The sequence below is a fragment of the Nerophis ophidion genome, linkage group LG07 (genome assembly GCF_033978795.1).
Source record: "Nerophis ophidion isolate RoL-2023_Sa linkage group LG07, RoL_Noph_v1.0, whole genome shotgun sequence".
NCBI classification, from domain to species: domain Eukaryota; kingdom Metazoa; phylum Chordata; class Actinopteri; order Syngnathiformes; family Syngnathidae; genus Nerophis; species Nerophis ophidion.
Window position 1 is genome coordinate 70,370,022 of NC_084617.1, and position 12,835 is coordinate 70,382,856.

General features: G+C 40.2%; 1 protein-coding gene across 2 annotated transcripts in view; it reads right to left on the reverse strand.

Annotated features, from left to right (window-relative positions):
- The window catches only part of ift81 (intraflagellar transport 81 homolog), a 79,120-nt gene that overhangs the window by 48,267 nt on the left and 18,018 nt on the right, over positions 1-12,835 (reverse strand). For both annotated transcript variants that reach the window (XM_061907018.1, XM_061907017.1), the window contains exons 7-10: positions 9,849-9,933; positions 9,204-9,367; positions 9,041-9,136; positions 6,760-6,906 (exon numbers count right to left, since the gene is read on the reverse strand). In XM_061907018.1, coding sequence (XP_061763002.1) covers positions 6,760-6,906; positions 9,041-9,136; positions 9,204-9,367; positions 9,849-9,933 — 492 coding nt within the window. The remainder of the gene's footprint in view (positions 1-6,759; positions 6,907-9,040; positions 9,137-9,203; positions 9,368-9,848; positions 9,934-12,835) is intronic.

Here is a 12,835-nt window from a genome sequence, read left to right on the forward strand (position 1 = left end):
GCAGATAATGGAGTTTCCAGAATTATCCTAGTAAATGTGTCTAATAACATCTGAATCGCTACCACCGCCCTCGTCTTTTTTTTTTCCCTAGTCCTTCACTCTCACTTTCCTCATCCACAAATCTTTCATCCTCGCTCAAATTAATGGGGAAATCGTTGCTTTCTCGGTCCGAATCGCTCTCGCTGCTGGTGGCCATGATTGTAAACAATGTTCAGATGTGAGGAGCTCCACAACCCGTGACGTCACGCACATATCGTCTGCTACTTCCGACACAGGCAAGGCTTTTTTATTAGCGACCAAAAGTTGCGAACTTTATTGTCGATGTTCTCTACTAAATCCTTTCAGCAAGAATATGGCAATATCACGAAATGATCAAGTATGACACATAGAATGGACCTGCTATCCCCGTTTAAATAAGAAAATCTCATTTCAGTAGGCCTTTAAAGGATTCCCATTGCTTTGCTTAGGTTATTGCTTTCTTAGAATAAATGAGTAATTTTCCAATGCCATTAAAATCCCAGAAGCAGACACCAGCTGTTTATTTCTTGTTGCCAAGGCATCTCTTTTAGATGCAATGCAATGTCTCAGAAATTGCAGGCCAGAGCAGACTTTCAATCAGCTGCGTCTGTGCACTGAACCCTAATGCTACAATTAAATGTGTGTTATGCAGATTTAATTGACGGAATCTGTCCTCTTCATCCACAGTAGCTCACCAGAGGTGACAAGCGTTCGGAATATTTTTTTCTTCTGCGTTAACCAATTGCGAGCGTTGCGCAGAACTCTTAAAGACAAAGACGATGCTCATGTCGACTTAATAAGTCTTTGCATGTCACCGTTTCCATATTTACCCGTTGAGTGGATAATTTACTATGAAAGAAGATACTGTGTGTCGCTACAGCAAGAGTCTGCTGCCAGCCACAACAGGAGCAGCTGATTGCTTGGTCCAGCGCTGATTGGAGTAGCGGCAGCCAATCCAGAGGGCACTTAGAAGTCAGCTGACATGTCATCTTTAAACACTGTGATGTGGGTTACAATTGAATTGCTATCACGACATCCACTGGACACATTTAGAACAGCAGTTTTTTTCATTAAAAATTTGCAGCTCATTTTTGACATCCCCGGTTTGATTGATTGATTGAGACTTTTATCAGTATATTGCACAGTACAGTACATATTCCCTACAATTGACCCACTGCTCCCCTCACCTCCCAGGCGGTGATCAAGGGTGATGGGTCAAATGCAGAGAATCATTTCGCCACATCTAGTATGTGTAGGACTATCATTGGTACTTTAACTTTAACTTTAAATGGTAACACCCGAATAAGTTTTTCAACTTGTTTAAGTCGGGGTCCACGTTATACAATTCATGGTATAAATCAATCCATAATCAATTCACTGTCTAAAGCAGGGGTGTCAAACTCAAAATACAGAGTGGGCCAAAATTTAAAACTGAACAAAGCCGCGGGCCAAGGTTGAACAAATTAACCTTTTAATAGGGACCCAAACAAGTTTTGCATTGATTGAACTAGCAAGGCTTATATAACTTTATAGTGACATGCAAATTTGAGTTTTAAATAATAATAATAATAATAATGATGAAAAAATATCAATGGCATATCAAATACATTTTAAATAAAAATTGAATGCCTCTTTTCTATTTTAGCCTTCTGAGGAAAAAAATCAACATTCATTTTTTTCACAGGCTAATAAATTTGAAAATAAAATAACAATGAATACATCAACCATTCAGACCTTTTTACTGCTCAGTTTGCGACACACTGATCTAATCTGATGTGTCCAAGCCATCTTAATTTTCCTGAAGGAACTCTCCTGAAGATATCAATAAACTACTATCTATCAATCTATCTATCTTTTTTTGGATGCAAGTTCATTAATGTCAGGGCTCAGGCTTTTAGCTGAGGCAACCTGAGGTGGGCGGGGTTTGGTGGGAGGGGTGTGCATTGTAGCGTCCGGGAAGAGTTTGTGCTGCAAGGGTTTCTGGTGTTTGTTTTGTTGTGTTTATGTTGTGTTACGGTGCAGATGTTCTCCCGAAATGTGTTTGTCATTCTTGTTTGGTGTGGGTTCACAGTGTGGCGCATATTTGTAAGTGTCAGAGTTGTTTATACGGCCACCCTCAGTGTGACGTGTATGGCTGATGATCAAGCATACCTTGCATTAACTGTGTGTGTGTGTGTGTGTGTGTGTGTGTGTGTGTGTGTGTGTGTGTGTGTGTGTGTGTGTGTGTGTGTGTAAAAGCCGCATAAATTATGTGACTGGGCCGGCATGCTGTTTCTATGTAGGGACGTGACGAAAGGTTGTAGAGGACGCGTAAGGCAGTGCCTTTAAGCCACGGCCCCAATATCGTTATCCGGTTGGAAATCGGGAGAAATTCGGGAGAATGGTTGCCCCGGGAGATTTTCGGGAGGGCCATTGAAATTTGGAAGTCTCCTGGGAAAATTGGGAGGGTTGGCAAGTATGAGTATTAGCGGTGAATGCCAGAGTTTGACACCCATGGTCTAAAGGGTACAATAGCTAACCGCTAAAAGGAAGCTAGTGCTCCTGAATGTAAACAGAACAATGGGTCTACACCAGCGGCCCGCGAGACGTTATTTTGCGGCCCCCAACCTAATATGAAAGTTTAATGTTAGTGCGGCCTGTGAGTTTTATATGAATGGCGCTTGCCAGCGTTGTGTTATTTGGTTCCAAAATGGCTATTTCAACGTTCTGGGTTGCCTACCCCTGCATTAGTGGAAAAGCGGCCAATGAGTGAAAGCGACCGAGACATAGCAATGGAGACGAGGGTTTTCCACCTGTCCGTCAGTAATAACAGTCCCTGGTAACCTGGACCAATTCAAACCGTTGTTTTTTTTTCATTGTTTAATTTGCATTGCCTCACACGATGAACGGTATATTTCTATATGACGCCCGGATAACACTCCGGGAGCCGTCACTTTTATGCGCTCGCTATACCGGTACTTTCCCGGCTATCATCCGCCGACCGCCGTGTTGCTGTAGGGAGGAAAAGCGGAACGACACACATTACGGAAATAACATTGTTCTCCCTGCGTCGGCTAATTACAAATATATTCCACAACCTCAAACATGTCTTTTTCAAAGCCTGCAGTGAATAGAAGGGTTGGTGCAAAGACAATTCTAGGAAAAGTGGGAGATGCAATATTTCTTAGTTGAGCACAGGGGCACCCTTAGGTGTCTTATTTGCACAGAGAAAGTTGCACAAGGGATACAATTTGAAACGTCATATTTTTTTTAAGAAATCTTTCCTTGCAGCCCAGCCTCACCCAGACTCTGCGTCCAGTGGCCCCCAGGTGAATTGAGTTTGAGACCCCTGGTCTAAACATACATCGATTGTAACGATATCAAGTACAAGAGCCGTATCTAGTCGATACTACAATGATTACATCCATTTTTTTCATATTCAAAAAATATTTTTTAATTTTAGTTATGTTTATAAATTTAGAAAATACATCTTTGGACACATGAAGACTATAAATTCCGGCCAACGTATGGCCCTGTAACTACTTAGTATCGGCTTGATGCCCAAAAACTAAATAGAATAAGTGCTTATTACAAACCCCGTTTCCATATGAGTTGGGAATTGTGTTAGATGTAAATATAAACGGAATACAATGATTTGCAAATCATTTTCAACCCATATTCAATTGAATGCACTACAAAGACAACATATTTGATGTTCAAACTCATAAACTTTATTTCTTTTTGCAAATATTATTTAACTTGGAATTTCATGGCTGCAACACGTACCAAAGTAGTTGAGAAAGGACATGTTCACCACTGTGTTACATCACCTTTTCTTTTAACAACACTCAATAAACGTTTGGGAACTGAGGAAACTAATCGTTGAAGCTTTGAAAGTGGAATTCGTTCCCATTCTTGTTTTATGTAGAGCTTCAGTCGTTCAACAGTCCGGGGTCTCCGCTGTCGTATTTTATGCTTCATAATGCGCCACAAATTTCCGATGGGAGACAGGTCTGGACTGCAGGCGGGCTAGGAAAGTACCTGCACTCTTTTTTTACGAAGCCACGCTGTTGTAACACTTGTCTTGCTGAAATAAGCAGGGGCGTCCATGATAATGTTGCTTGGATGACAATATATGTTGTTCCAAAGCCTGTATTGACCTTTCAGCATTAATGGTGCCTTCACAGATGTGTAAGTTACCCATGCCTTGGGCACTAATACACCCCTATACCATCACAGATGCTGGCTTTTGAACTTTGCGCTTATAACAATCCGAATGGTTATTTTCCTCTTTGTTCTGGAGGACACCACGTCCTCTGTTTCCAAATATAATTTGAAATGTGGACTTGTCAGACCACAGAACACCTCTCGCTGCTGGTGGCCATGATTGTTAAGAATGTGAGGATGTGAGGAGCTCCACAACCCGTGACATCACGCGCACATTGTCTGCTATTTCCGGTACAGGCAAGGCTTTTTTATTAGCGACCAAAAGTTGCGAACTTTATCGTCGATGTTCCCTACTAAATCCTTTCAGCAAAAGTATGGCAATATCGCGAAATGATCAAGTAGGACACGTAGAATAAACCTGCTATCCCCGTTTGAATAAGAAAATCTCATTTCAGTAGGCCTTTAATTTATAGCACTGAAATATTTAAATTACTAGTCGGTTCAACTTACACGTCACAAAATTCCATATAAATAAAACGGGGTCATTTTATTTTTTTAAATGTTTTTAAAGTACCGTTTTGGCATTAGAATTCATAAAAATGTAAACTATATTCATCTTTATTGATAATGCATTTACTAACTGTGATAAGCAGGGGCGGCATGACGTAGTGGGTAGAGCGGCCGTGCCAGAAACCTGAGGGTTGCAGGTTTGCTTCCCACCTATGGACATGAAAGTCGCTGCCGTTGTGTCCTTGGGCTGGACACTTCACCCTTTGCCCCCGGTGCCGCTCACATGAATGAATGATGAATGAATGATTGGTGGTGGTCAGAGGGGCCGTAGGCGCAAACTGGCAGCCACGCTTCCGTCAGTCTACCCCAGGGCAGCTGTGGTTACATGTGTAGCCTACCACCACCAGGTGTGAATGAATGATGGGTTCCCACTTCTCTGTGAGCGCTTTGAGTATATAACAATAGAAAAGCGCGATATAAATCTAATCCATTATTATTATTATTATTATGTAGCCAGAACATTGCATTTTAGTGATTTTTATTGGTGGATCCATTATTCCAAGTTTTTCAGTTGAAGTTGCAGTTCTAATGGAGGAAAAAAACAACTCCATAGAACACGGGGCTCTTCTGTATTTTAGGTTAACTTCCAGCAAAATTACAGACAGAAAATATGTATCTACTTCATGGTTGCTACTACCTGCCACTAAGGCACATGTTAAACACAGAAAACCGTTTTATTTGTATGTTGGAAATAAAGTATCTGTATATTAACCTTAGTGAATGCACCGACAACAGAAGGTGAATGATTTCTCATGTTTTATTCTCCCTGTCAATTAATTAGGACATGACTCATGTTTTTGGAAGACTTGTCAGCGCAAAAACGTATAAAATACGACACGGTCTAGCTCCATCCTATCTTGCCGATTGTATTGTACCATATGTCCAGGCAAGAAATCTGCGTTCAAAGGACTCCGGCTTGTTAGTGATTCGCAAAGCCCAAAAAAAGTCTGCGGGCTATAGAGCGTTTTCCGTTCGGGCTCCAGTACTCTGGAATGCCCTCCCGGTAACAGTTCGAGATGCCACCTCAGTAGAAGCATTTAAGTCTCACCTTAAAACTCATTTGTATACTCTAGCCTTTAAATAGACTCCCTTTTTAGACCAGTTGATCTGCCGTTTCTTTTCTTTTTCTTCTATGTCCCACTCTCCCTTGTGGAGGGGGTCCGGTCCGATCCGGTGGCCATGTACTGCTTGCCTGTGTATCGGCTGGGGACATCTCTGCGATGCTGATCCGCCTCCGCTTGGGATGGTTTCCTGCTGGCTCCGCTGTGAACGGGACTCTCGCTGCTGTGTTGGATCCGCTTTGGACTGGACTCTCGCGACTGTGTTGGATCCATTGTGGATTGAACTTTCACAGTATCATGTTAGACCCGCTCGACATCCATTGCTTTCCTCCTCTCTAAGGTTCTCATAGTCATCATTGTCACCGACGTCCCACTGGGTCATTATTGTCACCGATGTCCCACTGGGTGTGAGTTTTCCTTGCCCTTATGTGGGCCTACCGAGGATGTCGTGGTGGTTTGTGCAGCCCTTTGAGACACTAGTGATTTAGGGCTATATAAGTAAACATTGATTGATTGATTGATTGATTGAAAAAATAGAAGACCATTTTGGGCACAAGTCTGTTCCAGTTGCCTAAGTTAAGCGAATGCGTACACTAAAGACGAAGGGAAAAAGTGACTTCCAGGCGTTTTGTTCTGGATCTTCTCAGTCGGTTTCTATTTTTAGATCTTTATGGGAATGTGGGGGGTCAGGGGAGCAAGTGAGGGAAAAAGGGATGCGTACTGTTAAGACAGTGAGCGGTCCGTGTTTGGATAGGAACATAAATAGCCTCTCTTGTTTTCTTTGCTTTAAAAAAAAAGTACGAGTACATATTAAAGTTCATGAGTGATCTTATCAGTCACCTCCAACAAACATCAAAGTGAATTGGACGGACAAACCCACACCAGCAGGATAAAACTTTAAAAATGTCTGACAATGGACGACTGTATTCATTTGCGGCAGTGCCAAACACAAGCAGACGTGTACCTCATCACCCCGGATGACCTCTTCCCCGTTGGAGGCCCTTGACTGGTCAGTCTTGTGTTTTAGTTGCCGCTCGGCTGTAGCCAACTCCTCCCTCGCTTCCTGCAGCTCTTCTGCTTTTGCTTCCTTCTTACGGATGATGATGGAGGCCTGCAAGGGTCACATTACAAAGCAAATCTAAACAAATGGGTCAATTCTCAAATTCTCAGCCAATTTTAAACCCCAGGGGAACCGTGTGAGCAATGACAATGACGCTACATTAGAGACACTCAATTAGGGTATACTCTCTCAATCTTAATTCGTGTGACATTTTGGACAATTCAATGCTTCCATATCTGTGGGAAAAACACATACGTGTTTCTGGACATTCCAAAAAAACGTCTTTCCAGAAGTCAGGAACTTGCTACATCTAAAAAAAACAACTTTATATTTCCTTATACTGTCAGTTATTGCAGATAAGATGGTCTTTTATGTGCCAATAAATACGATTGTCTATGAAGTTTACATGTGGTACATCATTTGTGTTCAAAAACTGAATCAGCAACAGAAGTAACTTAAGAAATATTGTAAAGCCAATTATTCCATGGTAGACTCCCCCCAAAAACTAACACAAAACACATTTAAAAGAGATGAATTATAGTTTTCCCAATTATTGCAGATAGGATGGTCTTTTATGTGCCAATCCCCTTTGTCTCCCGTTTCCTCTGGTGTCCCCCAGGGCTCTGTTCTTGGTCCCCTGCTTTTTATCATTTACATTCTTCCCCTTGGCAATGTTTTCTGTAAATGTAAAATACATTTTCACTGTTATGCGGATGACACCCAGCTCAGCATCTCAACCAAACCAACTGCTTCTCTTCCTCCTTCCTTCCTTACAGACTTGCCTCGGTGAACTCAAGCAGTGGTTCTCATCCAATTACCTTCAACTCAATAGTAATAAAACCGAAATCTTACTTGTAGGTACAAAAACCATTCTAGCCAACCGTTACTCTCGGCAATTCCTCTGTCTCACCCTCCTCCAAAGTCAAGAGTCTGGGTGTCATCCTTGACAGCACACTCTCCTTTCAAGCCCACATAAACAACATTACCCGGTCTGCTTACTTTCATCTACGAAATATTAATCGACTTCGCCCATCCCTTACCCAACATACTGCTGCCAAACTAGTCCATAGCCTGGTCACCTCGCCTCTGTACTACTGCAACTCACTCCTGTTTGGTCTCACTCACAAGTCACTTCACAAACTTCAGCTTCTCCAGAACTCTGCAGCCCGGATAATCGCCAGACCCCCTTCAATCCATCACTTCACCGCTGTTCTGCAGCAGATCCACCGGTTACCCATCAAACACCGTATCCACATTAAAATAATTCTCCTCACTTTCAAAGCTATCCTTAACCTCTCTCCGTCGTATCTCTCTGACCTGCTCCATGTCACCACGCCCTCACGTTCCCTAAGCTCTTCTTCATCCATCCATCTCACTGTCCCCTTATTTAAACCGTCCACCGTGCGTGCCCGAGCTTTCAGTCGCTCTGCCCCTCATCTTTGGAACTCCTTAACACCAGACCTTCGTAACTGAGACTCAATATCCCTCTTTAAATCAAGACTCAAAACACACCTAATCCTGACTGCTTATTCATTGTCATTGTTATCGATCATTGTTGTTTTTATCCATTTGATTTTATTGTTTTGATTTTCTATGGTGTCCTTGATTGCCCAGAAAGGCGCCTTATAAGTAAAATGTATTATTATTATTATCATAAATACCTTTGTCCATAAAGTGTACAGTGGTACATCAGTTTTTGTTCAATGACTGAATCAGCAACAGAAGTAACAGAAGACATAATTTAAACCAATTATTCCGTTGTAGACTCCCAAAGAAAACCTAACACAAAACACATTTTATAGAGAATAATTATAGTTTTCCATGCAGAAAAAAAAGCTAAATACTTCCTGGGGCAAATTTTCACCGGAATTTGAATCGAACAAAACGTAGGGCATATGAAAATGGAGGCACGACTGTACGGCCCAAAATTTGTCAATATACTTCTTAGCCTTAAGATTAATAGATTAATATAAAATCAAATCAGTTGAGGACAACCTACTGTACATAAACAGGACTACACCACGCAGCTCTTTCATGCTGCCCTGGAGTTAACTTGCATGTTCTAGTGAAAAAAGGACCCAAGACAAGAATAAAAGACCATCTGCTAGATCTTCATAAACACATCCGGTAAGAGAAAAGAGACCACAAACATTTTAAAAAGGAAATAAAGTCTGAAAGTCAGCACCTGCTGTCTGTAGAGGGTCAGCTTGTCATCTATCGGGTCGCTTCTCACCATCTTCTTCTCAATCAGCTGATTTATCTGGGAGTCAACTTCTTTGATCTATAAAAGGATGAGAGGACATTATGACTGTCTATGTTCGGCAAAGAAACACATACACAGACCAGACCTTGTCCCCCAGCTCCAGGACATCACCATGGCTCATAGCAGGCTCTGAAACCACCTTCTGAAGGTACTTCACTGAACGCCTGAGAACTTCCAACTCTTTGGGGAGTTTCTCAGAGACCATGTAGGAATTGATCTTGATCTCCTCTTCCAGCCTCTTCATTAAGCCTGGAGAAGACGGACAGCTTAAAACAGGATTGTCTAAAATTTGTCTACCAGAGAGCAACTTTTTTCTTCTTACATTACACCTTTTTGCCCCCAGTCCCCACAATTTTGTTGTGTTTTGGGGCGATTGTATTTTTTTTAGAATGTGCTGCAGGCCAAAAAAAAGCTGTGGGCTGCTTTTTAGTCATTCCTGGCTCAAATATATTTCTAACATTGACAATGACCACACTCGCGAGCACTGATAGGACTACAAATATATATACAAACAACAAACATAAAGTTAAAGTTCCTTCCACTGTGAGCATTATACACACCGTTTCATTAAGTGTCAATTGGAGAATGCATGATTCAAAACAGAAGTGGACATTTTGACACTAGATCATTTCATACTATAATAACTTAAAGATAATCAATATCAGAAGGGCTCATGTACGCAAACCTCTCAAATGAGAGACCCCTTAAAACTGCAGTGTCGTAAACTTACTATCAGGACTGGCATCAGCTGCAGCCTGTCGCATGTCCTTTAACTGCTGCTGCAACCTCTGCAACCTCTGCTCTGCCTGAAACAGCTGTACACAAGCCATCAATTACTAGCACGGACTGATGACAACATTTAAAACATTTCATGCAATATTTGCTAAATCCTGTAAAATCATTTGTATAACTGCAGGTCTCCAATTTTAACTTTTTAAGGTCAAGGCAAGTGTTTCCTTAAAGTAAAGCAAATTAAAAGGGCACCAAGGCAAACATTTTATTTCGAGGCAGGGTATATATATATATATATATATATATATACCCTGCCTCGAAATAAAATGTATATATATATATATATATATATATATATATATATATACGCATATACATATAAACATATATATATATATATATACATACACATATAGATATATACATACATACATATATACATGTGTATATGCATATATATGTATACATATATATACACATATACACATGTATATATATGTGTATATAGATATATATACATATGTATATATATATGTGTGTGTATATATATATGTGTGTGTGTGTATATATATACATACATACATACATACATACATGTATATACATAATACATACATGTATATACATACATACATACATATATATACACATACATACATACATACACACATACATACATACATATATATACACATACATACATACATACATACATATACACATACATACATACACACATACATACATACATATATATACACATACATACATACATATATATACACATACATACATACATACATATACACATACATACATACATACATATACATATATATATATATATATATATATATATATATATATATATATATATATATATATATATATATATATACACACATACATACTTATGGCCAAAGTAGTAATTAAGATTATTGTTATCAATATTGAAATCATGATTAGTGATTGTTAAGTAAAGCAGTGTTGGGGTGTGAACGTAATAACATCATGCCATTTGTAATGTCTAATAAAAAGACTTTAGATAAACGTTATCCATATATTTATAGACAAATATTAGTTGTTTTTTTAATTCTTTAATCACATCAACTTGTCAGCTTTTTTTTTATTACGTGATGCCTTTATCTCTATTTTCACATTTTTATCGAGTTTTTTTTTTCTTTCTAAAGTTATGTACATCATGTAGTTGACAGATCCATTATGAGTTTGAGCAGAAATATGTCGTATAGGAATTAACTATACACAATAACACATTAACAAAATGATGACTCATGAAGGATTTTTGAAGTGACATGAAAAAAAAAACAATTAATGTAAACAAAACCTGGTGTTTACCTTTTGATACCAAAATAAAACACAAAGCAGTTTGGCTAATGAAGATGAAGTCTAATAAACAAACTTCGTTCTTCTCCAACGCCTCCCTAGTGTTTCAGTCCAACAGTTTGGCCAACAACAAAAAACCCCCCGGAGTGATACCTCACACATCGAATAAACAATCATTACCGCCTGGTTTAATTCGATGATATGACCAAACATTATTGCTAGTATTCATGCTATTTGAACAATGATACAGTTTGCAGTTAAATAAAGGAGTGAACATCTTAAAACTCATCTGTACACTCTAGCCTTTAAATAGACCTCCTTTTTAGACCAGTTGATCTGCCGCTTCTTTTCTGTTTTCTCCTATGTCCCCCCCCTCCCTTGTGGAGGGGGTTTGGTCCGATGACCATGGACGAAGTACTGGCTGTCCAGAGTCGAGACCCAGGATGGACCGCTCGCCTGTCTATCGGTTGGGAACATCTCTACGCTGCTGATCCGCCTCCACTTGGGATGGTTTCCTGTGGACGGGACTCTCGCTGCTGTCTAGGATCCGCTTTGAACTGAACTCTCGCGGCTGTGTTGGAGCCACTATGGATTGAACTTTCACAGTATCATGTTGGACCCGCTCGACATCCATTGCTTTCGGTCCCCTAGAGGGGGGGGGGGTTTGCCCACTTCTGAGGTCCTCTCCAAGGTTTCTCATAGTCAGCATTGTCACTGGCGTCCCACTGGATGTGAATTCTCCCTGCCCACTGGGTGTGAGTTTTCCTTGCCCTTTTGTGGGTTCTTCCGAGGATGTCGTAGTCGTAATGGTTTGTACAGTCCTTTGAGACATTTGTGATTTAGGGCTATGTAAATTAACATTGATTGATTGATTGATTGATTGATTGACATCCTAGTAAACAATGTAAAGACTTTATAACCAAGTTGTGACAATGTTCACGACACATCGCCTGCTGCAAAACATCAAATAGTTGTCTCCTTCACTGTAGACTTTTAGTGTGGGGACAAGTGTGTCCGTCTCCAATATTGTCCACACCTGTCTCCATCTAAACACAGCAGTGCGCTTTATACGCACGACAGGAAGCGAGGGAAAATTACATTAAACCAAGCGCATCATTGTCATTAAAAAAAAATCTGACCGTATTACTAACAGTCAAGAATTATCGAAAATGATCATCATACTGTTTACTGTTACATCCCTTGTCCATTAACAAGTAAAAAGTCAAGTGCGGTCACGGCATGTTCTTGCCGCAAATGTTGGTCAATTTTTGGGGCATTACAGCAAATGCTGCGGTAAAATTTGAGCGCTGTAAGTAATTGGAATGAAACTAATTGTAGGTGGTGCCAATGGCCCACAAGAACTTTCAATATTGCTCATTTGTGTTATTAAACCAAATGTCTTCTTTGACAAAAAAACAGACAGTACAAATGTTAAAAACATTATTTGGACAAGGACTTGGCAAACATGTGATGTTCTTCTTTATCTCAGCAACAGTTCTCAGTCACAAGGGAGCCGTCATTATGATTGGTCAAATATTGCCACTCCGATCGTCACTTTTATTATGTATGACATTACACAGCCCTCCAAAATTAATCTTATCATGGCACTTGACTGAAGACGCCGCACCGATCCGCCTGTCG